Source organism: Coenobita brevimanus, chromosome 66 (assembly GCF_032717465.1).
Source record: "Coenobita brevimanus isolate Jiangsu-jjx chromosome 66, ASM3271746v2, whole genome shotgun sequence".
NCBI lineage: Eukaryota > Metazoa > Arthropoda > Malacostraca > Decapoda > Coenobitidae > Coenobita > Coenobita brevimanus.
The window spans coordinates 22,910,533-22,937,598 of NC_137019.1; the positions used below are offsets into that span (position 1 = coordinate 22,910,533).

Consider the following 27,066-nt stretch of genomic DNA (forward strand, 5'->3'; position numbering starts at 1 on the left):
CGTGTCAGTTATTTTTATGTGTCCTTGTGATCTTTATGTGGGATCTTTTGTGTTAATATGTTCTTTCTGGTGTGGGTACTGAGAGAGAGAGAGTTAATATGTTCTTTCTGGTGTGGGTACTGAGAGAGAGAGAGAGAGAGAGAGAGAGAGTACCATGTCTACCAGTCTGTTCCTAATCCTTCTCACATTACTGTTAGCTGATGGTCCGTAGTAAGCTTGTTCACTTACTATTTACCGTAAACTGAACATGGATGGATGTAGTAAGTGAACGTTTGACTAAGCAAGATATAAATGATGAGGAAATAGAAGAATTGATGGACAGAATTGGAAGGATGAACTGTGAATGGAGATGCATATAAAAGCTGCAGCCCTAACTGATGAGTGTTTGCAACTTGCCTGATGAGAAATTGGATGCGTCTGGACCATTTCTCTGGGCACTGATTGTTCTACTTTTTTGTTCCAATTTTTCTATTGCTGAATGGCCCCCAGTGGATTTATTAGAGGGAAATAGTGTTAAGGTGAGGCTGATGATGATTACGACTTAGATATCTTAGAAAGCATGCAGTTCTCAGTACCCATCTATTACTGTCCTCAAACTCCGATCAGAAGGGAAATGTTTTCGCGGTGAATCCATGCGAAGAGAGGACATAGATTAATGCCTGTCAACTACACTACGGTTAAAAAGACAGGCAGTTTAACTTTTAGTAACTACCAGCCATTCCTTAGAATATATCAAACAATAATCAAATTAATAGGTAGGTCCCCAGTTGTGCAGCTGGTGAAGAGGGAGAAGGGTGGAATAGACAAGGAAGGAAAACTTTAGTGGTAGTCAGAATACAGTAAGCAGCAATTAAGGAAGAGCTTCCGCACTGGCTTCTCAGAAGACGGGAGAGTTGGCTTTCAGAAGCCCGGGGGAGCCGTGTGTTCATCTGTCACGTACACGGATAAATGCGCAAGGGAGTGGTGGGTGTTCATTTGGTCACGACGTTCACGTGCACGGATATTTGAACATGGATGAGGTAGATGTTTATTTGTTCACGGGCAGGGAAAAATGAACACAGAAGAGGTACAATGTTCATGTTGTTCTAGAGATCGCTTTTACCTCAAGACGATTATTAAGCTTCAATACGCTTCTTACTGCCAAGACTCAAATCGTTATTCCCCACCTTTTTTAAAAATAATTACTGAGACTCTGTTTAATTCTCGTGATACTTTTTAACCCCCAGGGCGCTTTCTATCCCCAAAGACACTGTTAATTCCCAAAACGCTTTCCATTTTTAAAACTTCTTGTAATTTTCCAAGACCTTTTTATTTCCAAAACTTTTTTTTTTTAATAATTACTTCCAAGACGTATTATACTTCTAAAGATGCTTTTTTAATTTCCAAAGTGCCTTTCAATTTCCAATATGCATTTTATCCCTATTTTTTTTCTTTCTTTTTTTATCATGGCGCCTTTAGTTCTGCGATTTTTATTTTTACAGGATATCCCAAGACGTTATTTAAATCCTCAAGACACGTACAATTCCCAGGACGCAAACAGTTTCGGCGAGAGGTACCGTCCTACAAGTGAAAGGCGGCTGGACATCTATGAAACTTCCACAATACTCTGAAAAACTTGCTGGGTTTCGAAGCTTGCATTGTTGGGTTTCAAAAATAGTTGCTCACCTTCTCGATATTGACCATAATGAAATGCAGCGGCAGTTATGTCCTCAGCCGTACCTCGTGTTGTCTGCTGAGGCGGACCAGAACTGTCACCCACAATGTTTGTAGTTAACTGTCTCAGGTTCCCATGACTTACTCGCGGCTGAATAAAGTCGCCTGGTGATGTCCGGAATAAAAACACTAGCACCACCCCTACCACAAGAGGGTTAATGGTGACGGCTCTTATGTTTTTTTTTTCTTTTATGTGAGGAAAAAGGAACCAAAGGCAACGAGCCCACAAAACTGTTCCTTCCAAGAGAAAAACAAAATACAAGAGAGAGCCAAATTCAAGATCCAATGATTTCGAGATGCTTGGACACACTGCGTTTGAAAGACTGGAGATCATAGGAAGCAGGACATACAGACAGAGGGAGACAGTTCCAGAGTTGACCTGTTTCATAAATGAAGGAATGGGAGTAACGGTTAACTCTTGCATTAGAGAGTTCGACAGAAAAGGGATGAGAGTTTGCTGCTAGACGGGTGCTACGCGCCCGTCGTAGAGGTGGAGGAATGCATGCAGACAGTTCAGAGGAGCAGTGACCATTAATGTAGCGATAGAAAAGAGATAAAGATGCAACAGTGTGGCGAAGAGACAGAGGTTGAAGGGAGTCAGTAAGAGGGGAGAGTTAATGAGGCGAAAAGCCTTTGACTCCACCCTATTGAGAAGAGCTGTATTTGGGGAGCCTCCCCACACATGAGAGTTGTACTCCACACAGGGGCGGATAAAACCCCTGTATAGAGTCAACAATTGTGTTTGGGGTAAAGAAAGAACGGAGTCGGCTTAGCACACCCAATCTCTTGGAAGCAGATTTTACAAGAGATGTAATATGATCTTTCCAAGATAAGTCCCGAGTAAATGAAACCCCAAGCATGTTCAAGGATGATACAGGATTAAGCTGAATATTATTAAACATTAGTGCGTATACCTGTTGACGATTTTGTCGGGTTGATAGGTGCAAAAACTGAGTCTTTGATTCATTAAAAACAACCAGATTATTTTTACCCCAGTCAGAGATACGAGCCAAGTCAGACATTAGATGTGCCATAGCCTCATCCCTTGTTTGTTGAAATAACTGCTAAGATGGACGTTGCGGAAATCGAATGGAAAGGTGAAGGGTGGAGTCATCAGTGTATGAGTGGATAGGGTTAGATGTACATCTTAGGTCATTGATGAATAAAAGGAAGAGGGTTGGTGATAGGACAGAGCCCTGAGGAACACCACTGTTAATAGATCTAGGAGAAGATCGATGGCCGTCTACAATAAGCGGCTATAGAACGACCAGAAAGGAAGCTAGAGATGAAGGCACAGATAGAAGGATAGAACCGTAGGAGGGCAGTTAGGAAATTAAAGTTTTATGCCAGACTCGATCGAAAGCCTTTGAGATGTCAAGTGCAATGGCAAAGTTTTCGCCAAAGTCCCGAAAGAAGGATGACCAGGAGTCTGAAAGGTAGGTGAGAAGATCGCCAGTGGAGCGTCCCTGACGGAACCCATACTGACGATCAGAAAGAAGGTTGTGACAGGAAAGATGCTTTAAAATTCTTCTATTAAGAATAGATTTGAAAACTTTGAGATACAGGATGTTAAAGCAATTGGACGATAGTTAGAGGGTTGGGAATGGTCACCCTTCTTTGGGACTGGCTGAGTGAGAGCAAACTTCCAGCAAGAAGGAAAGGTACAAGTTGGCAGACAAAGGCGAAAGAGTTTGCCTAGGCAGGGTGTAAGCACAGAAGCACAGTTCTTGAGAACAACAGGAGGGACCCCATCAGGCCCATATGCCTTATTAGTATTGAGGCCAGTGATGGCAGAAAATACATCAGCTGAAGAAATTTTAATGTCAGCCATGAGGAAGTCAGAGGGGGGAAGTGTGTCCAACCATAATATAAACTTCAGTTGTTTGCTGCAATAAAATGCCAAAGACGCAACCATGAGAGTTTACCATTTGAATCCGGTGGCGTCTTCATTACGTTCATTCTTTCTGCTTCCAGGCGATTTTATTCAACTTATGGTAAACTTCTTAAAGCAAAGCAATTAGTGGAGATTGTGTCTAACCTCCATACTACTTGGTATCCCTCCTAAGCTGAATAAAATCGTCTGGAATAGCATGCAGAACCTAAAAAAAAAATAAGTAAATAAATAAATAAATAAAAGGTGATAATATTCCAGTAACCTATTGTGTGGCCTCATGTGTGTGTGTGTGTGTGTGTGTGTGTGTGTGTGTGTGTGTTACTTTTTTCATACACCACAGGGTCGTTTTCTGCTGTAGGTGACTTAGGAGGGTTTTTAGCTCCTTTTCCATAGCGATTTATTTTGCACATTACACCTAAACATTCTCTCGTATGCTGTTCGTATCGTGTTAGTATAGACACGGCCTACATCAATACCACTGGAGGATATTTAGGGCCTATGTGTAGAATAAATCGCTAAAGAGGAAGTGTTAGGAAATCTCCAGTGCCATTTACAGTGCGACGCATTTATCACGTCATCACGATTTTCCATTCATCACGTCATCAATCTGCACCACTGCCACTAACACTTTATCCACTCGTATTACTACCATCCTTACTCTCACTGTCCTCACCCTCACCACCGTCATCACTACCAGTCACCACCATCACCACATTATTCACCACCGTCGCCATCACCATCAGTCATCGCTTTCAGTCATCATCCTCAGTCACAACATCACCAGTCATCACCCTCACAGTCTCTGCCATCACCACCTATCATCACCATCACCACATTCATCACCATTACTGTCGTAGATATCACCACTGTAGTCATCACTAATACTGCGAGTCATTTTCATCACCACCACAATAATCTCATTTACCACCACAATCATCACCCTCCAGTCATCACACCAGAGTAATTATCGTCAGTCATTACCAGTACCATAACAGTACTCACCACCAGTTACCACCATAACTAACACAATCATCACCACCTTTCATCATCATTACCAGTCACCACATCACAATAAACACCTTCAGTCATTACCACTGCCACCAAGGTCACTACCAAATCATCACTATCTCCACCACAGCCATCCTCGCCACTAGTCATCATCACTACTACAGTTATCACCAACACCACCAGTCATAACTATCACCACCAGTCATCATCATCACCACCAGTCATCACCATTACCCTGCAGTACCCCTTCTGCCGTACTCCAATACTCGTCATACCCCCTGTGAACCATCTCCATTATGCTCAACCAGTATCTCACCTAACCACCCACCCTCACCAGTACCACCCACCCTCACCAGTACCACCCACCCTCACCAATACCATCCACCCTCACCAGTACCACCCACCCTCACCAGTACCACCCACCCTCGCCAGTACAACCCCACCCACTGCCATCTACCTACAGTGTTATATTATCAGTCTCATTCCCACATTATGTATATTGTCAGCTTCACTCACTCACACCATCTTTCCCACCATACCCACCATTACCCTTCCCTTCCCCCTCCTCTACTTGCAGTCCTTCCCTCCCCATCCTCACTCTCACCACCACCACCATCTTCCCTACTCTCTCCCTCTCCCCATTTACTTGTCTTCCCAATTCAATGTTTTATTTGTAAGTCACCCCCAGTCTCGCCACCATCATCGTATTGCCACCTCTCTCTCTCTCTCTCTTGCCCCCTCCCTGCCCCCCCATGCCCTCGGACGTGCCAGTCATGCCCCTCTTACGCCCGAGCGCCGACCCACAACACACCCGAGCGGCTTCCAGGAACAGGCGGGAGGGACTATGAGGGCATGGGGGGCGGGCTGAGAGGGGCTGTGGGTGGTATATCACCTCTTGTCGCCTCAGGACCAGGTGTTGGACTGTGTGTGGTCGCCTTTCTGTGCTGGAAGGGAGGGGGAGGGCGTTGTTCTGTATGTGTGTGCGTGTGTGTGTGTGTGTGTGTGTGTGTGTGTGTGTGTGTGTGTGTGTGTAATTCACCGGGTCGGTCAGGATCACTTGATGGTCGTGATGGTCAGCTTTTACCCTCCCGGAAGGGAGCTGAGAGCTCATACAGTCCGATCTAAGGGCAAGGCTGTGACCTTCACACACGCACACACCCGTCCCCTTGCTCAAGGGGGACAGTAACCACCCACTTCGTCAGTGAAACTTTTCGCAACCTGAGCGAGGCGCGAACTCCCGTCCACCAGTTGGCAAGCGGGAACGTTACCACTGCACCAGCGAGCGGTGTGTGTGTGTGTGTGTGTGTGTGTGTGTGTGTGTGTGTGTGTGTGTGTGACCTTTTTTGTGTATTCTGACCTACTGTGGCACTGTATATGAATTTTTGAGTGTATGTTAGGGGTTCTGTGAATTTTTATATATACATGAAGTTTGTGTGAGTCTGAGCATGGATATGAGTTTCTGTTTGTGTGAGGATTTCTTGTGTATTCTGCGTATACTGGGTATTTATATGAACGTCAGTGTGTGCAGGGGGATGGGAGGGCCGGAAGGGGAGTGGAAGTAAAGGAGTTAAAGAGAGAGGAAACGTCGTGTGTGTGATTTGGTGTGAATCCTGTGTACTCGCATCCTCCCCTTCTGGTAAGTATGACAGTATTCACATCCAGACACCCATGCCCTACGAGTGACACAAGGACTAGGGAAAAGAATGTTTCCTTCATTTTTGCCATACGTATTTAGTAATGGCTCTATCCCTAGTTCAGATTTCTGGATTCTTCCCATCCCCTTTATATTTTATTGGGAAATAGGGTAAGATAATGATGATGATGACTGATGATGATGATGATAATGATGGCGTTCATTTAATTCGATGTGTGTGTGTGTGTGTGTGTGTGTGTGTGTGTGTGTGTGTGTGTGTGTAGAAGTTCATCGTGAAGTGTGGTGGTGGGTGTCGATAAGGGAAGTGGGATGCGGAGCTAGTGTTGCCCGACCGACCATTTCCCTCACAGTCACGTAGGTCGCTTCCCTCCTCACTGGTGGCCTCAGTAGCAGCTCTGTTGGATTTTGCAACTAATATTCATCAGGGTATGAAAACAGACGTCAGAGTGGCACTAGGGAGTTGTTGTTCTCGACCTGCTAGACTGATAACTGGACTAAAATTGGGAACAGTTTTTTTTTTTTTCTTCCTTGAAGATGTGTGATCTGCACTGAGTGTTATGCATGGCTTGGTGACAGATGCAGTGTTAAGCATAACAAAGACAAATATTGTAAGTTTTATGGGACTTTGTCACGACCACCCTGGATAAACTTTTGATGTGACAACTGACAGACAAATATTCAGCTTACTATGCTTAATTTGTGGTCTAGCAACAGTTAGGGGCATGTGACAGCATATATATGTACTCGTGTATACACACACACACACACACACACAAATATATATATATATATATATATATATATATATATATATATATATATATCGCTCACCATCCACTCACTCGATGTTGTACTGCTCTTGGGTGTCTGCCTTTTCGTCTCTTCCTTCTTCTTTCCTTCCTTCCTCTTCTGTCTTTCTTTACTTCATTCTTTCCTCTTCCTTCTGCCTATGGATGACTATACACCCCTCTCTTCCGTCTTTCGTTCATTCTTTCATCTTCCTTCTGCCTATGAGTGACTGCACTGTGTGACAAGTCAAATGGTTTCCTGCACACCAGGAAACCATTTACTACGCTGGGTGGTGACCATCTAACCAAATTATGGAGCCTTTTCTTGCAAGGAAGAAGGAACCAAAGGCTAAGAGCCCACAAACCGTTCCTTCCAAGAAAAATAAAAAGCAAAAACAATACACGAGCTAAATTCAAGAACCGTTCATTTCGAGATGCCTGGACACTGCTTTTGAAAGACTGGAGCTCGTAGGAAGTAGAAAATACAGACAAGAGAGAGACAGTTCCAGAGTTGACCTGTTGCGTACATGAACAACTGGGAGTAACGGTAAACTCCTCCATTAGAGCTGGATAGACAAAAGTTGAGAGTTTGTTGCTAGACGAGTGTTACGCGCCCGTCATAGAGGTGGAGGGATGCATGTAGACAGTTCAGAGGAGCAGTGACCATTGAATTAGCGGTAGAAAAGAGATAAAGAGGCAACAGTGCGGTGAAGAGACAGTGCCTGAAGGGAGCTATGGTCTGACTAATCTTAACTGGCGGCTAGGGTGGGGCACGTCTGTACAGTGGTGCCACGTTTTCCATACGCGCGTTGGCCTCTCTCTCTCTCTCTCTCTCTCTCTCTCTCCTGGGGGAGATGTGCGTCACCCTGAGGAATTTTGTTTCTTTTATTAGTGACTTTTGAACTTATGCTTTCATTTCATTATTTTTTTTTAATTATATCTAACTATATTTAAAAATATTTACTATTGTCTTACATTTGTCACCAGATGACCTCGCTGGTGCGGCGCCATGATTTGTTTTTATTCAGTCACTCCCTCCTTTCTTCCTTCCTTCCCTCCCTTCCTCCATCTCTCCCTCAACACCTCCCCTGGCCTACCTTCCCCCACCCCTCTCTCTCTCTCTCTCTCTCTCTCTCTCCTGGAGGAGATTTGCGTCACCCTGGGGAATTTTGTTTCTTTTATGAGTGACTTATAAACTTATGATTTCATTTCTTTAATTTATATTATATCTATTTATATTTAAAAATATTTATTATTGTTACATTTGTCGCCAGATGACCTCGCTGGTGCGGCGCCATGATTTATTTATATTCAATCACTCCTTCCTTCCTTCCTTCCCTCCCTTCCTCCATCTTTCCCTCAACACCTCCCCTGGCCTGCCTTCCCCCCCCCCTCTCTCTCTCTCTCTCTCTCTCTCTCTCTCTCTCTCTCTCTCTCATGTATGGTGTTTTAGGATACATTTTGGTTATTTTCTTTTTCATTATATTGTACATATTTTCAGTCTGACTTTATTTCCACACCACCCAGGAGGTAAAAGTCTTGGCGCATTTTTTTTTTCAAGAGGTGTCTCCAGCAGGCCTATTCCTCTATCTCTCACAGAATAGTTACGATGAATCCTCATCAGAAGTTGCAAGGGTGACAATGAAAGAATCAAGGAAATGGTCAATCACCACATCTCTCTTTGCATCATCTTGCAGTTTTTCTGCGTGCCTGTCAGCAATCGTCCAGTTCTCTGCTGTAATATTGTTAATTGATTCATGGACGAGTGGCTTCAAATCTGCAATCCTGAATGTATTCCTTTTGGACACATAGCCTTTAACCTGTGCCCAAATCAGTTCAATTGGGTTATATTGGCAGTGGTAAGGGTGTAGGCGTACAACCCTATGTTCGTGCTCTGAGGCCGTCTTGTCAATCACGAAGTTGGTATCTGCATCTGCGATGTGACGAGTCACAAGGTGCATGAGTTCTGCCTTGAGGAGGCCTTCTGGCACTGTTACACCCTTCTTCTCCAGCCATTCTCTGATCGTAGCTTTGTTGCTTGCAGAAGTTGGAGGCTTATCTATTTTCCTTGAGTGATATGATGCATTATCTATCACAATAATTGAAGATGGAGGAATGTTAGGTAACAGTTGAGTCTTAAAACATTTTTCAAAGGTGTCGGCATTCATTTGATCATGATAATCGCTAACATTTTTTGGTTGGAAAACAAGGACGGCTCCGGGAACAAATCAATTTTTTGTTCTGGCGTGCAGAATAATCAAGCGGGCACCTTTCCCTGTGGGCACCCTAACTCCCACAGACTTTTCTGCATTGCTGTCTATCCAGCATTTGGAAACCGTGTAGTTTTGATTAATCCACGTCTTGTCTAAGTAGACGATGTTTCTGTCCGAACTTCGAAGTCTCCTCATTTCTCTCAAGAACTTGCACCGTGCATAAGTTACATCATTGCATTCCATTAGGAATCTCCGTCCATCAACATTTCCAAAGCGAAAACCGATTTTCTTGAGAACCTTTTGTAAAATCTCACGGCTGCCAGGATAGGAAAGGTTAGTCTTCATTTCCTCATGAATTTTTTCAAGTGTTGTGATTTCTTTCCTCTCATAAAAATTTAACACTGTTCTGCGCAGCACACCCTCATTGAAGTTATCAAAAAAATCGGTAATGGGTGTTGCACGTTTCCTGTTCTTGGGCGACATAAACTTGGGAGACTGATTTTCCTCATTATCTCTTGCAGCTTTGCAGATTCTCTCAACAGTTCTTTCGCTCATTTTTGTTGCTGCAGCTGTTCGAGAGGTAGCCTTCGAAATGTCATCAAGAATTCCTCCATTCTCCTTCTCATTCAGAAAATACTGCCTTACGTTGAAGACAGTTTCTTTAGCTTGACCATGTAGATGCGAGGAGTGGGCTGGTTGAGCTTCCATCCTGTCTGAGTCAAGGACACAAAGTGATACGAGGCTGTGGCCGGGTCAGACTGGGTCTGAGTGTTGCCGCTCACGAGGATTAAATGTATTATTTTTTTTTTACTAAGAAATTGGCAAATTTTTACATATATTCCTACACATTATGTTATAATCATAATTGTGACATTATTACCCACGCCAGAAATACGGTAAAAGCCAATAAAGATGACTACATTTTTTTTTTTTGCAACACTAAAAAATTTATGCCACGTTTCTGTATTGCCATGTAAATATTTTATGCATAATAATTTTACTGTTCTTTCATATATTATAATACACACGTTAACATTGTATTCATATGTGTTTATCGTATTTGTGATGCCTTTTACATATATAACAGCCGTTTCACATCGCGGGTTTAGGAAACGTGGCACCACTGTACAGAGGGTCACGCCACACCCGAGCTGCCAGTTAAGATTTGTCAGACCATAGTAAGAGGACTCAGAAGAGGAGAGTTAATGAGGCAAAAAGCCTTTGACTCCACCCTATTGAGAGGAGCTGTATGTGGGGAGCCTCCCCACACATGAGAGTTGTACTCTACACAGGGGCGCATAAAACCCATGTATAAAGTCAACAACTGTGCAGGGGTAAAGAAGGTACGGAGTCGGCTTAGCACACCTAATCTCTTGGAAGCAGGCCTTACAAGATATGTGATATGATCTTTCCAGGATAAGTCCCGAGTGAATGAAACCTCTGACCGAAGGGTCGGAGGATCGAATCCACCCAAGGGTCATTGGTAGACATCAGGAAGGGTATCAATCAATCAATCAATCAATCATTTCCTGTGGCACCCTCGGGGATGCATAGGGCCTCGATGAACTCACACCACCACATCCTATCTTGTGCTAACTCCTCAAGATCTCCCCAACACTCATCTCCAGCTTCCCGTCTCATTGTCCTCACCCACGTCTCTTTTGGCCTTCCTCTACCTCTCCTACCAAGTGCCACCCACCCTGGTGTACCTCGTACTATTCCCTGTCTCCTATACACATGTCCTAACCACTTCCATCGTGAGAACCTAACATATTCATCGACCGGCTGCACTCTCGTTATTTCTCTAATTCTACTATCCAGTTATAAAATGCTACACACTCCAATGCAGAAGTCCTCTACCCAGGGGCAACGCCTTAGCTCCTCAGGGATACCTGGCGTAAAACCATTTTTTTTTTTTTTTTTGATCTTGAAAAGATCATATTACATTAATTATTAATGTGATATGATCTTTTCAAGATAAGTCCCGAGAGAATGGAACCCCAAGCATGTTCAAGGATGATTCAGGTTTGAGCTGGATGTTGATAAACGTTAGTGGGTACTTCTTTGGAAGATTTTGTCAGGTTAATAGGCATAAGAACTGAGCCTTTAATGCATTAAAAACAACAAGAATATTTTTACCCCAGTCAGAGAAACGAGCCAAGTCAGACATTAGGTGTGCCATAGCCTCATCCCTTGTTTGCTGAAATAACTGCTGAGATGGACGTTGCGGGAACCGAATGGAAAGGTGAAGGGTGGAGTCATCAGCATATGAGTGGATAGGGTTAGATGTACAGCTCAGAAGGTCATTGATAAATAAAAGGAAGAGAGTCGGTGATACGATAGAGCCATGAGGAACACCACTATTGATAGATCTAGGAGAAGAACAATGGCCGTCTGCAACAGCAGCTATAGAACGACCAGAAAGGAAGCTATAGATGAAAGCACAGGAGGTAGATTAGTGGGTAATTAAGGAGCTCCAATCAGATTGAGCCGGTGCAGGTTTATATCCAAGGGGTGGTTGGGGTTTATTGCTCACGTAATGACACTCAAGGATGAGTGAGGTTGGTCACTGTCATCTTAAATGTCAGGACCAACATGCCTAGCTCCGGGCTCTTACGTTCCTCATGGGGCAAAATAGGATTGGATGATGGATGGATGGGTATATATATATTTGTGTGTGTGTGTGTATGTGCGTGTGTGTGTGTATGTGTGTGTGTGTGTGTGTGTGTGTGTGTGTGTGTGTGTATGTAGTATGTTTGACCTTTGCTTATTATCTGTGAACTGCCCCCGTCCCTCAGCCGTGAGTGGGGGTCGTGCTTGGAGGATGAGCCGCCCGAGGTGGAGTACAGCTTCCCTGAGCTACCCCCCGGCGCCATGTACGACGCGGACCACCAGTGCCGTCTCAGCTTCGGCCCTGAGGCTACGCACTGCGACGGTATCGAGGAAGTGGAGCGAGTGTGCCAGACGCTGTGGTGTCACCTGAACAACCGCTGCATCACCAGGATGGAGCCCGCTGCTGAGGGCACACAGTGTGGCAAGCATAAGGTTATTTTAGCGTACGCACTACCTATCCTACCTTTTATTTACGCATTTCCATGAACATTATAAACCTTTATAATGGCTAATCAATATCCCTGTTCCTGGTGTTGGTGTGTATGGAGTCTGGTATGAGTATTCCTGTGTGTAGTGGGGGTGGTCGTGTATAACCATGCCCTGCCGTGCCTCACCACAGTGGTGCTCGGCGGGCGAGTGTGTGACCATGGGTGAGCGTCCCGCGGCCATCCACGGCAGCTGGGGATCGTGGTCGGAGTGGTCTCCGTGTACACGCACCTGTGGCGCCGGGGTGGCCACGGCGCAACGTCACTGCGACAATCCTGCTCCGGCCAACGGCGGCAGGTACTGCACCGGCGACAGGAAGAAGTACCGCATCTGCAACACTCAGGTCAGTCTTCAAACTCTATCATCGGTACTATTATATGGTGATTATCGACACCGGTCTCAGGGATACAAAATACTTTTGAAATTCTCTTGAAAAATGTATTAAAAAGAATGAACAGCATTTTGATCTTAGAAACCTCTTCAGTTTCAAACAAATACTGCAATTGCTCAAACCGCGTTCTACAACTCCTTCCTTCCTCCTTACAGGAGTGTCCAGAGAACGGCGTGAGCTTCCGTGCGGTGCAGTGCGCTGAGCACAACAACCAACCTTATAAGGGCGAAACACCCACCTGGCTGCCTGTCATGTTCGACCGTCAGTATATCATAGCTTGCTCTCGTATTTCCCACATATCTCCAATGTTCACATCTACTTGGACACACACACACACACACACACACACACACACACACACATTAAATTAATGTATGAGTGATTCTATATCAAAAGAACGGCACATGGGAAGCGACAAAGCTTGTTATTTTATGGCTAAACTTACAGGAAGCCTACGGTAAGTTAGTGTCCATGTTAACTACAGTGTTATAAACAACTTGACTATTGTCATCAAAAGCAGCGTCGAGACATTCCATATGAAAGATGTGATCCCCGCCTTTGTTGGCAGCACTGATAGGTAACATTGTGGCACCAAGAGTGTGGATGGGGCTACGTGTGAACACACACATATGCGGCCAGACAGAGTACTTGAAGGTTGCGGCCGTATGAGATGTATTTAGGTCTTTGCCGACTACAAAACTCTTCACTGATTCGTTCTTGGTTCCTTCAGACGAGTTTAGTCATCGTAGGAGTGACTTCTCGTCATTTGAAGGTTAATATGAAAAAAGCCAAGGATCAATTGATAATGTTAGGACAAACGTATTATTCGTATGAATTAACATGGGATACAGGTGACATACGCTCTAAAAACAAATGAAGAAAGTATAGGTTTGGAACACTATTTCTGAAGCTGTGCAAGTCGACAGAGCTGCGGTTGAGAATGACAGCCTTCTTCAATGAATTGTTTCGAAGAGAGTCGAAAAAAGATGAAGAAAAAGAAATTTGCTGGTGGTGCTGAACATATTCACAAAAACACTTGGCTTTCATTCAAAAGTATACGTTTCCTGTGCCCAAAAACAAAGCACAAATTACATCGTCAACACCGTGTTGCCAAGTTACCTGACTGATGCGGACTATGTTACGGTACCTCTGTGTCCAAACAATGTTGACCCTTTAACCCCACACACTTGCCAACAATATTGCAAACATTCTTGCAGTCCAGTGTCTAACTTTCTTGCCAGCAGTATCATAAACCTTTTGTCTAAAGTGTCTTTATCACACACACACACACACACACACACACACACACACACACACACACACACACACACACCTGAACTCCTGCCCCTTTCCCTCCCCAGACTCGCCGTGCCAGCTGGACTGTAAGCCGGACAACGAGTTCTTCAGTGTGAAGCTTCGTGACAGCGTAGTGGACGGCACACCATGCAGGCCCGGCACCAGGGACATGTGTATCCATGGCGTTTGCAAGGTTAGTAGCTGTTCAGGATGGGTAACACACTTCTGTAAGGCCACTGTGTGTGTCAGTGTGGGCGATGTTGTGTGTATGGTTAAAGGATGGTTTATATAATCTTGGATGGTTGTGCAAGCTTCGGTGATGGTGTGTATACGTGTAAGGATGGTGTTCGTAAGCTTAAATAATGATGTGCTTAGATTTAGAGGATGATGTATGAAAGTTTAGGTGATGGTCAGGAGTTAGTTATATTAGTTCGTCATGTGTATAATTAGATGACGTTTATAAGATCGGTGAATGGTTAGTGAGACATCGGGCCAATATGTCTGGTAGGTTTATTCGCAGCGTGTGCAAAAAGACGATGTTAAGATAGTTATCTTCACTATTCTGTGGAACGTAAAAGAAATAGTATGTATACATGTGCGTATGTATGTTTGTATGTATGTATAATTTTGGAAAACGCTTTTCCAGCACTTGCTTCTGTTCTAGCTACATTATTCAGACTATGCGTAAGTATTTTTTCATTCCCTAATTCTTGGAAAGAAACCAACGTCCACCCAATTCCAAAGAAAGGAAATTTCTCTGATCCCTTTGTTTGCAGACCTACAATATAGCTATCACGTCTTCTCTTGGAAAAGTATTTGAGAATGTCATTAATAAGCACACTGTTAAGCAGCTTGAATCCAACAACATAATTAGTGACAGACAGTATGGTTTTCGCCACGAAAGATCCACTGTTGATATACTCAGTATTTTGACTCATACCATCAATCAGTTGACTAACATGGAGAAACCCATGCAGTAGCCCCTTTGTATTTATAAAGCTGGCACCGTTCCCTGCTATCCAGTCTTCCTTGCTACTGCCTATCATCTTTTATCCCACTGATTTCCTCATATCTCAGAAGAGAAAGATAAGAGTAAAGGTAGATGATGTATGATCCAAGTTCCACTCAGTTAATGCTGGTATGCCACAAGGATCAGTCCTGGCCCAATCCTGTTCCTCATTCATATTAATGATCTCTTGTCCGTCACCCATAATCCCATTCACTCATATGCAGATGATTCAGCGTTTCACAGTTCCTTCACACTTAACCACCCATTCACAAAAGTCAGTATCTCTAACTCCGTACTCAGCACAACAATCTCCATAAATCAAGACTTATCTAAGGTCATTGATTGGGGACAAAATAACATTGTCTCATTTAATGCTAGGAAAACCAAATATATCCAATAGACAGATAGACAGATATACCGGGATTCCTTTATTGCCTTCAATGCAACCAATATTCCTGTCTCTAAAAGTATTGAAGTTCTCGATGTTTCACTAAACAATACCCTCAGTTGGACCTCTCACGCTAGATCTCTTGCAAAAACCACCACAAAGAAACTTGGATTAGTGTACAGAATCCGTAACTTCTTCACTGACGAACAGTTGGCAGTAATTTATGTCATGTGCGCTCACAGCTAGAATATTGCTCACCTTTGTGGAGTGGATGTGGAGAGGTTGCACTAAACCAACTAGACAAAGTTCAGAACAAAGCTGTTGGAATTATTAATAACCCTGCTGTTACAGATAAACTACCTCCCCTACAGGTAAGAAGGAATGTTGCCCCCCTTGCATTATTTTACAGACTCTTTTATTGTAAATACTCAGATGAAGTTGCATCCATTGTGCCACCCCTCCATCCCTTCACCCGTGCTACACGGGCATCTGGTAGTGCTTATGAGTGGACTGTCACTGTGCCATATTGCAGAACCTCTGCTAATCAGAATTCCTTTATTCCCCGAATGCTTCTCTTTGGAACTCGTTTCCTCGGCTTACCCTCCCCCCAAACTTCAACGTACAGCAGTTCAAGTCCAGCTGTTACAAATTTTTTATGACTGGAGGACACCTGTAATATGATATGTGGATTAAAAAAAATATTTAGCTTCTCCTTCCTCCGTTCATCTTTGTAAAAAAAAAATATGTATATATGTAGGTATGTCGCTGTGCCATACTGCAGAACCTCTGCCAATCAGAATTCCCTTATTCCTCGAACTGCTTCTCTTCGGAACTCGTTACCCCAAATTAACTTCCCCCACAGACTGTATATATGTATGCACGCACGTATGTATGAATATATGTATGTATGTACCTACCTGCCTCTCTCTCTCTCTCTCTCTCTCTCTCTCTCTCTCTCTCTCTCTCTACATGCCTGTCTATCTACCTACTTATCTATCAGTCTGTTGATATGCTTGTTTGTTGACGGAGTGACAATGTTGAATGCAGGTGGGAGGTGGAGCTGAGACAGGAAAGCCTACCCCGTGAAATTGGGTGTTGTGAGATTTAGTGGTCTGTGGGCAGTGAAGACGTATTTCAGGATGTCCTCCGAGAATGAAAATGAAGGGGAAGGACAAAGAAATAGGCACTGGGACATGGCAGTGGTTGGAGTGACCTGCTATTGTCGTGGTGGTGTGTGTGTGTGGGGGGGGAGAGGCCATGATAGTATACACTGTGAAAATGGGTGTTGTAGGATTAATGGTATGAGTGCAGTTAGGGTTTATTGCAAAGCGTTCTCCAAGGACAATAACAAGAATATGATAAACATGCGTTGCTCTACTTACGTCTGACGTTTTGTGAATCGGGCAATTAAAGATACTGAGTGTTGTAAAAATACTTAGTATAAGATTAATGGAAAATGTGTATATAGTATTTGATGAGTGAAGAACAGTGTGGCTTCTGGGGTGGTAGGGGATGTGTAAGGCAATCACTGGTGAAAACATTTGAAAAGGACTACAACATAATATTGTAAATATGGATATGGGAACGCATGTGACTGGGTGAATTGGAAAGAGTAATAGAAGTTGTTACACAGCGATATTTACTGTATGGGCTAAAGTTATTTTGTACATATATATATATATATATATATATATATCGGAGAAACACACAACACCTGCACACGTGCTTACATGTGGAATTTTTTTTTTTTTTTTTTTAGTTAACGATCTATCCGGGAATTGAACCCGGGACCTCAAGATACAAGCCAAACATCGTTATCATTACATCACGGCGTGATAAAAACTAAGCCACATGAATTCTGTGCAGAACCAGGTATACCCATTATGGGAGGATATTATTCAATCCGAACCCATATGATGACATTTCTCAGTCATCTGGATTTTTGCTTAGCACCACGTAACTCAGCAGTTGTCATTCAGGTTTTAATCTATTACAGCCAGTAATAGCGTCTTCCTGTATGTTGAAGAAACACACATAACATGTGCGTACATCCGTGGAAGGCAATATATATATATATATATATATATATATATATATATATATATATATATATATATATATATATATATATATATATATATATATATATATATATATATATATATATATATATATATATATATATATATATATATATATATATATATATATATATATATATATATATATATATATATATATATATATGTATATATATATATATATATATATATATATATATATATATACATATATATATATATATATATATATATATATATAGAGAGAGAGAGAGAGAGAGAGAGAGAGAGAGAGAGAGAGATACAGATAAATGGTTCTTGGAGCATGTGTATTATGTATAAATGGGTAGATGTTTGAATGTCACCGTGGTTACTAAATGGATAAAAGATGGAAGTAATGAGATAGGTGAAAGCAAGAGTGATGGAAACGGAAGAGATGATCGGAGATGGTGAGCAATGGAATACTTTAAACTCGATGTTTGAAGATGACTCAGTGCTGGTGATTTGCTGAATATGACTTTTGCAGAATGCTTCAGAGTACTGTGAGTGTCTGAAGGTGATGTCTGGAGGTAAAATAAAGGTTTGCTGTTAGTTATTGCAAGAGAAGATATCTCACTGTGTGATATGTTGGAGAATGATGGAAGAGCTGTAGTGTTTCGGTGAAGTGAGGGAAGAGAGGGAAGAATGAAGAAAGAAATGGTAAGTAGAGTGGCCCAAGGAAGAAAGGTGTCTGGAGTTATAAAGCTTTGATAAGGGACTTAGGTGTGAGTGCGGAGGCAACAAGGGACCTGAGGATGTTGTGATATTGCCCAGATTAACGTATGGGTATGAGACTGGAAGAGCGTGTCTTCCGTAAGTGGAATTAGGATTCTTGTAGAATGTTTGTGAACTGTATTGTTTATATTGGATTTAATACACTAGGATCCGTGAACAACGTGGAGAAAGGAATATGACTGGTTCAAGGTAGAGGAATATGTGCTTGGAATTAGATGATATCAACGAGCGAATGGAGATATTTGGTGTGGTGAAAGAAGAGATATACGAATGAATTAAAAGACTGGAGGACACTTGGAAGGCCAAAAGATGACTTGATATGGTATGTAAATTTGTGAGAAAGGACAGAAGAATGATTAGAAAGTAAAATAGCTGGTAAAAGAGAGAAATGGGTGAATGATGTGTGTTAGAGCAGGTGCCTAGCATTGGCTGCACCTTAATTTTTTTGTCAGTTGGTAAGTCAGCGGCATGACTACCTCACAGTTGTACTGAGAATGATTAAATCATATTAATTAAGCATTTTTTTCTGTATGATTTCCCTTGTGGGATGGACCAAAGATATTCAGAGGATTTGATGATGATTAAATAGAGATGTGACTCATTTTAGCTTCGGCACTGTGTGTGTGTGTGTGTGTGTGTGTGTGTGTGTGTGTGTGTGTGTGTGTGTGTGTGTTTACAGTAAATGAGTACATGCGTGTACGTATGTGTTTCTGAGCGTATGTGTGACTATGTCTATGTCCCTGTTTATGAGTAAGCTTTATTTTTATGAGTATTACTCTGTATGAGTCCAGCGCAGGCCCGGACATTCTTGCAGTGCAAATAAACCATTCCTTATGATGGTCAGGTAAAAATCAGGATGGCGTATGAGTAGTGTCCTTTGGTTAGGAAACATTCCCTTTACTTAATATACCACACACACACACACACACACACACACACACACACACACACACACACACACACACACACACACACACACACACACACACACACACACACACACACACACACACACACACACACACACACACAGAATCTTGCGCGAGGGTGTAAGACTCGCCTCAATAATGTACGTACTAGTTATGTGTTACCATGCTAGGCTTCCGAAAACGAAGCCTTGTTTGGTCCTTGAGTGTAGCGGATTCTTTATTGCGTGTTGACTTTAGTATTTACAACCACTCTGATAGACTATGTCATCCTTTCACGGGGAGGTATTAAGCTGCAGAATAATTATTTAGCATACTCGCTTAAGGGCCTCCTTCGGCTGCCTTTATCTCGATGTCATAAAGGCTGTGTTACAAATACTTCAATGTCGACAAAGAAAGTGATCCGCCTAAAGGCCCCCGAAGCCGCTCGATATCAAAATGCCAGAAATGAGTCATAACTCGGGAACCGGTGGCCCGATTGGACTGGAAGTTCCTCTATTCTTCAAGCTAGAGAATTTTAGCTGTACCTTGCTCTGACAAAAATTGCGCTACAGTGCTCCGTTTTTGCTGTGTTGCCGTAACAAATGGGTAAACAAACAAACGTACAGATAAAAGGATCATAATAATACAGAAGACAAGAAGCGATGCTAAGGCACAGTAAACCTTCCCGGCAGTCATTTTAGTGCTGACGTATAAACACAACAGGACATCTAATCAAAGATGTCACATATCAAATTTGGAGTAAATCGAGTGCAAATTGACGATTTTATGTCCATTTGAAATTTTAGGCCCGACCCACCTGACATTGACCCCCTACCGCTAACTGGGGCTTGACCCCTCCGTGATGTAACGAGTTATGTTATTGGATGCAGATTTGAAAAATGCAGCTTTAGGTTTTGGTTTCATGTCGATATGACGAATTTGAAAGGAATTGTGGCGAAAAAACGATTTTTATCCGTCCCCCATCCCCCCCCCCTTTTTTTTTTATTGTTTGGGTCTACAGCCTGGGCCTTGGACCAGTTCGGCCCAAAATTTAATCAGGTGATCAGAAGGTTATAGCCCATCACCCCCGTAATTTGAGTCAAAATTGCACCAATACTTCTTACGTGAAGTTGTTACCAAACAAACAAACAAACATCAAACAAACAAACAGACAAACCGAGTGAAAGCACTACCTGTTTCCGAACCCTTCCGGGGCGAGGACGGGTAATAAAGGTAATAATGCACTTCTCGACGCCTTTTACTGCCTATCTGCCTACCCAACTGCCTGGTTACCTTCCTACCTTCTGCCTACCTGCCTATATACCTACGGCCTACCGACCGATATACTTCCCTGCCTACCTACCTACCTATATACATCCCTGCCTACCCACCTACCTACCTACCTAAATACGTACACGTATCTCCCTGCCTCTTTACCTACTTCCCCGTCTACCTCCCTTCCTACCTTCATCTCTGCCTCCCTGCTTACCTCCCTGCCTCACTACTTACCTCCCTGTCTACCTTCTTACCTACCTCTTTGTTGATTTTCTTGTCTACCACACTGCCTACCTACTTACCTACCCTACCTCCTTATCTATATTGACACCTAGCTACCTACTTAATTACATCCCAACCTACCTACCTACCTCCCCGCTTACCTTCACCTGACTTCTGCCAACTAATGAGATACTAATGCACGCGCGTTTTTAATGTGTTTTTGGAACGTTCCTATTTCTAGTGGCCTGTATGAGAATTGCAATAAGGGCATGATTTACTGCATTTAAAATATCCTTTCCGCTTACATCAGTTTTATGGTTAGGTGTCTTTAAGTAACAATATTACTCTGTTTGGGCTTTTTTTTTTTTTTTTTTTTTTTTGTGATCTTATGGTTGACCTGAGCGTGTCGACCGCTAAGACAAGGGCACACTGTCAGCTGACGAGGATCATTTGACCTCAGTTGCCGAAATTTGTCCATAATGGCGGCCTGTGGAGCACAAACAAACAGACAGACGGAGGGAAAAATCTGATTCTGGCTCTGTCGTACCAAGGCTGTCGACGTCGATAATGAAAATACAAGAAGTAACGAAGTAATAAAATTAATAAAAAAGTCATCAAGTAATTATAAGGAAGATATTAATGTCCACTTGCGACCAAGTTTGCGTCTTTAATCACTCCACTACCATGCAATCCCCTAAGTCTTTTTATGCTTACACCCGTGCCTGATAGTGAGAGGGTGTATTGTTTCGTTCGGCACCTGTGTGTGTGTGTGTGTGTGTGTGTGTGTGTGTGTGTGTGTGTGTGTGTGTGTGTGTGTGTGTGTGTGTGTGTGTGCGTGTGTGTGTGTGTGTGTGAAGAATATAACTCACAAATTCATCAGATTTGGACTAGACTTCGTGGAAGTTTTGAGTCAGTCGAGAATAAAGTGATTCAGTTTTGAGAACAATAATAGGTCAAAGATCAAGGTCACAGGGTTAGGTTAAAAGTTCCTCCTTACAACTCAGACATGTAATTTAGGTCAAAGTTGGTACAAGAGGTATGGGTCATCAGTAGATAAAACGGTTTGAGTTTCAGAACTAGTCCATGGCCGGGGGCACAGTGCAAGGTCAAATATATGGTCCTCTGACGGATTGTAAGGCGAGGGTGTTGTATTCTCAGTGTGCCCCTTATTTATATCATCACTACTTTCAGACGATGTAATTCATTGTGTGGACGACCCTTTTTAGTGAATGGGGTAATGAAGGCAATCTCCGACCTCCCCAGTTCGAAAAAAATAAAACTTTTCTCAGCTACTAAAATAGTTTCGTGATAGCAGAAAGACAGGCTATAGGGCGTCACCGCATTGAATGGGATAAGTAGCACATTCTAGTGTGCACTTTGTTAACAGCAGACGTATGTCAGTTGTTTATGTGCTTCATTTGGTTGTGTGCCCCAGAGTTTTTTGTGCGTACATTGTGGGATTGAGTTTGTTCATGTTTGTTTGTTTTTGTTTGTTTGTAGGATACGCGAATAACTATTTTATGCATATATTCTTGTTTTTAAAATAAGTAACTAAATAAATGAATAAGAGAATAAATAAATAAATAAATATATATATATATATATATAAGCAATGAAAGAAACACACAGACTCCTCCTCTCTCTCTCTCTCTCTCATACAACTGACATTTACGAGCCCTCCACTTACTAGGGCTAAAGTGTGTAGTGCCGCGGGGTGCCAAGGCAGTGCCAAGAGAGAGAGAGATGTTGGGGGGATGGAAGATTCAGACTGCACGACCCTTAACATTCTTTACGAGGTGGTCTAACTTTGATACTAAGAAGACATAAAGACTTTTTAAAACTGAAATTGCGGACAGGAGGGCAAAGCCCCCCATTTTTGTTTTTTTGCATAATTAAAACAGAGGATAAAATAATATACAAAGTTTGACGTCTGTGACTTGTTGGTATTTGCGCCGTGTAAATTGGAGTAGAGTCTACCCATTTTCTATCCTAGCACTTGTTTTATAATCGACCATCATAAATTAGGGCTTGACTACACTTTCACGCACTTAGTTTTAATGGTACAACCCTTATCAGTGAAATTTAGGAGTAAAATAAAGCAAAAGGCTCTCCCATGCCTTTATGAGTCATCGTGCAGAAGCAGCCGGACAGGGATATAGGCAGCAGCAACACCTCCCAGGACTGAAAATTTTGGAGAAAATGTTATTGTTATGGTAGATTTTAATAAAAAATGAGGCTGGTGATGAGTAGATAATATGTGTAACACTATAAATTATTTTTTGTTTTATTTATATGATTTACTTCTAATTTTCCCGGTATTAATAAGTTGGTAACGAAAGAAGAGAGCAGGTAAAATATATTCCAGTTATGTGACTAGAACTAAGCCACATGGTTGTGCATCCAAGATTAGCCTAGGACTGCGATGTTTTATGCACTCTGCGCTGAGAAGCAAGGCTCCAAAATGCTCAGTATAGTCACGCTCAGGTATTTCGTCTGAGGTATATCCACTAACAAAGACACATTGTATGTATGATGCCAGATGAAAAGACGAGCTTTAGCTGAATTATAGCCATTGTCATTTAAGTGAAAATGGTCATTAAACAATATATATGTTGTCCCAAATTTCGCGAGGTTTTCAGAGTGTTTTGTTATTAGTCGTTATGTATGGGCGTGATATGTACAGAAAATTTAGGCAAGTTTGTTCCAATTTTTCCACAGTATAGTTTGTAAAGGGCGGTCAGTACTGTCTAGGTTCGTTTTATGGTCGCTTTGTACATCGTCTTCGGTGGGAAGTGTTGGGACGAGTGCAAGTAATTTTTAGTTATGTACAGGTATGTTGGCAACACCATTTATAGTTTAGAGAATACATTTAATTTGTCTCTGAACCGACATCTCATCATAAAGAGGAAGTTGAGTTGCCGCTGATATTCTTCATGACATTTATTGCGGAGAATGAAATTTAGCTTTGTAGCTCTTCTTGTACTAATCATAATTCATTAGTTTATATCTCTGTTCAAGTGGGATTCTAAAACTGCCCGACATAATCAGGGTTAGGTGGAACGAGGTTTTTGTGAAGTGGTACCATAATACAGAATCCTTGCAATCTGTCTGCATTACTGCTTATTTTGTTACACTCAGGGTAAAATTTAAGATCATGTAACACTATCGTTGCCAGGTTTTAAACACACACACACACACACACACACACACACACACACACACACACACACATACAGGGTATATATATATATATATATATATATATATATATATATATATATATATATGAATTTCTTCCTTAGCATCTCAAATGAGAGAGAGAGAGAGAGAGAGAGAGAGAGAGAGAGAGCGCAAGGTAGGGAACAGTGGCCACATTGGCCCCTCTGTGTGCGGCGCCAGGGTGAGTGAAGTGGATGGTAACAGTGTGAACAAGAGATGGTGTTGTGGTGCGCGGTTGATGTGGGACTACTGTCTTTGTGCCATGGTGACTGTGGCACACGCCCATTCCCTCTGTCTTTTCCCCCTCGCTCCTACCTCTCACTGGGTCGTAGAGTTGTAATCTAAAGTGGTGTTCAAGAAATCGTAGCACCTCTTCCTTATAGATTTGCTCTGCATGTCACACGTCAGTATCCTCGTGTATTACTGATGCATACTAAGTCGATATTAAAAGTATATAAATGTGCATACAAGAGGGTGTTATGGCATGGTGCGCAAATGAATCGCTAAGGAAGATGTGTTACGAAGTTTCCTATGTCAGTAAGAATATGGCTTATTGTCTCCATTCCTCACACACTGTTCTTCACCTTAGGACGAAGCTAGGAACTGGAGGGGTTAGATACAGCCTTCACTAGCCCACTTGGAACGAGAGGCCTTTCCTAAAATGAATAAATCATCTGGAAATAAGTATATTGTAAGAAGTGGTTCAGTGCGTATTTAAATGTCTTTTGAGAGGACACTTGAGTCGCCTTTTCCTTTGATCTTGCGTCCTTTTCCTTTCCTCCTTCACTTCCTAAAACGTTTCCCTTTCCTTTTATTTCTTCTTCTCTTTCATTCTGATTCGTTTGTGTGTGTGTGTGTGTGTGTGTGTGTGTGTGTGTGTGTGTGTGTGTGTGTGTGTATTCCTATTTTCTTGCTGTCTATTCCAAGCGACGGTTACTCTGTGTTTGACGACGATTACTAGCGAAAAAGAAAAGAAGGAGAAAAACAAAAGACATGAGAGGGAAGTAAAAATTTCCCTCACGTCCCGTATTAACCAGGAAAATATTTACCTTCTTCTGCCGGACGATAGACGTGATAAGATACGCGTGTGGTGTCTGTGGATGCCAGTGTGACGTCTTTTGTTATTCTTGTTGCTGCCAGGCGGTTTTGTGTCGCTTTAGAGAGGCGTCTGGCAGTGGGGAGCGCCTTCCCTTTAAACGATTATTTCTTTACCCTTACATTATTTCAGGGATGAGTGCGGCTGTCAAAGGTGTCCTGGTTCGATGTACAGGTCAGGTATATTATCTATCTATCTATTATCTAGCTATCAATCTATCTGTTGTCTATCTATCTATCTATCTATATAATGTGTGTGTGTGTGTGTGTGTGTGTGTGTGTGTGATGAGTAATTTACTTTGCTTTCTTAAAGCGTTATTATGCAATTCATCCATTGATATGCGGAAAATTAAACTGAGGTCGATCATCCGATACTTTATTTTACCGCGCCAGGTTTCGTAATGCCTGGATAAAATACAGATTTGAAGAATATGCAGATTACCAATGAATTTCTTTGCAGCTATTATGGGGAAACTAATCACACCTTCATCTTCACTAACATAACTGTAGGTAAACCGGTACACAGCTAACTACGCAAATATCAAGTGGGGTTAGAAACTGTTTCACGAATCCGCCTGTAAATGTTTAGACTTTCTAGAAGTTTAGGTTTGCAGTATAGCTGTCAGCAGCATTTAAGTATGAACGAGCAGTGATATGGTTAGTGCATTGTTACGAATAAAGGTACGATGACAGTCTGCCGGCAGTGTTGTCCTGCCTTTCATATTCGTATTTCTCATTCTTCCTCAGACGTCAGAGAATACTGTTTTTTTTCTTTTCTTTTTTCTACTGTTTTGTTGTGTACCGTGTATTGCCGTCTTACAACAGTATTTCATCTTCCACTTTCCATCACCACCACTGGTAGGGAGGTGTCGGCGAACTTTTGCTCGTGAGAATAGGCCTACATCGTTCCTCGCATGTTACCAAGAAAATTACGGTCAGTCTTGTGTATCTTAACCCTAGTCACATTTTAAAAAATGAGGTGATAGGATTCGGAAGTACAGAGTAAGGAGAACTAATATCAACGTAGCAATGGAAATATGCCAAATTCCTACTTAATCCTCATTCAAGCCGTCGAGATTTTGGGCTTTACCTCATAAACGAAACCATTCACACTATTATGCTTCACCTTATTAAGTTACTCTCTCAGCACCTGTGGGGCAGAGCCATTCCATCAACTGTCTGGCTACAAAGGACGGTACAACACTTGACACTGTGCATCGTCCTCATCCAGCCACTTCTTTCGTCATTTCTTTTGCTTCATCATCCAAACCTTGCTTTTTCAGGTACCTCACATACATTAACTTATCAAATAAAGGCACCTTCTTGTTGACTTTCGACGACTCTTCCTACCCCCAAAGTGAACCACCTGCATATGAGACATAATACGACTAAGATATCTCTTTTCTTTTAACTAGCATGGATATTTATGCACACACGTTTCTACTTTACTCCGCATCCTTCCTACATTTCAGTAATTTTTATATTATCCAATCTAGCCCAAACATCCCACTTGTAATCTTCACCTATCCCACTGCCAATGTCGTCACTCAAGACTTTACATAATCATGCCATAACACTGTATTACTCCTACATTATAATAGGCCGGCAACCCAGCGAGGCCTGGGTGGAGGGGAAATAATCTGTCCCTACCCCTTGTAAACTTTCAGGCCTCCACTGAGAATCTGTTAACCCCTTGATTCCGATGACGTATTGTATGTAGTGTATTCTTGCTGCTTCCTGACGATTTCGTTCAGCTTAGGAAAGGCTTGTCAAAATGACTGAGTTAATGAAGGCTCTATCTAATCCGTCAGTTTCAAAACGTCTCTCAATCTGAAGAAAATCGTCTGGTGATGGCAACAATATAATAAATTTTACGTCTTAACTTTCTGGCTTGTAACTGGCGAAGACCCAAGTAACTACATCCGTTACGCATTTCAAGCACCTGCGGTAATGAAGACTTACTGTATATATTAAACATAATGAAAGATATCGAGATTCTGGTAATGGTCATTACTATAACCCTTGATAAGAAAAAATCTTTGTGGCTTTTCCCCTGAATT

General features: G+C 42.2%; 1 protein-coding gene across 1 annotated transcript in view; it reads left to right on the top strand.

The window, feature by feature from the left end:
• LOC145405310 (A disintegrin and metalloproteinase with thrombospondin motifs 6-like) overlaps window positions 1-27,066 on the top strand; it is a 278,205-nt gene that overhangs the window by 198,470 nt on the left and 52,669 nt on the right. Inside the window, exons 10-13 of the mRNA XM_080276730.1 lie at window positions 12,069-12,315; window positions 12,503-12,712; window positions 12,916-13,021; window positions 14,122-14,249. Of these exons, the coding sequence (XP_080132856.1) occupies window positions 12,069-12,315; window positions 12,503-12,712; window positions 12,916-13,021; window positions 14,122-14,249 (691 nt within the window). The remainder of the gene's footprint in view (window positions 1-12,068; window positions 12,316-12,502; window positions 12,713-12,915; window positions 13,022-14,121; window positions 14,250-27,066) is intronic.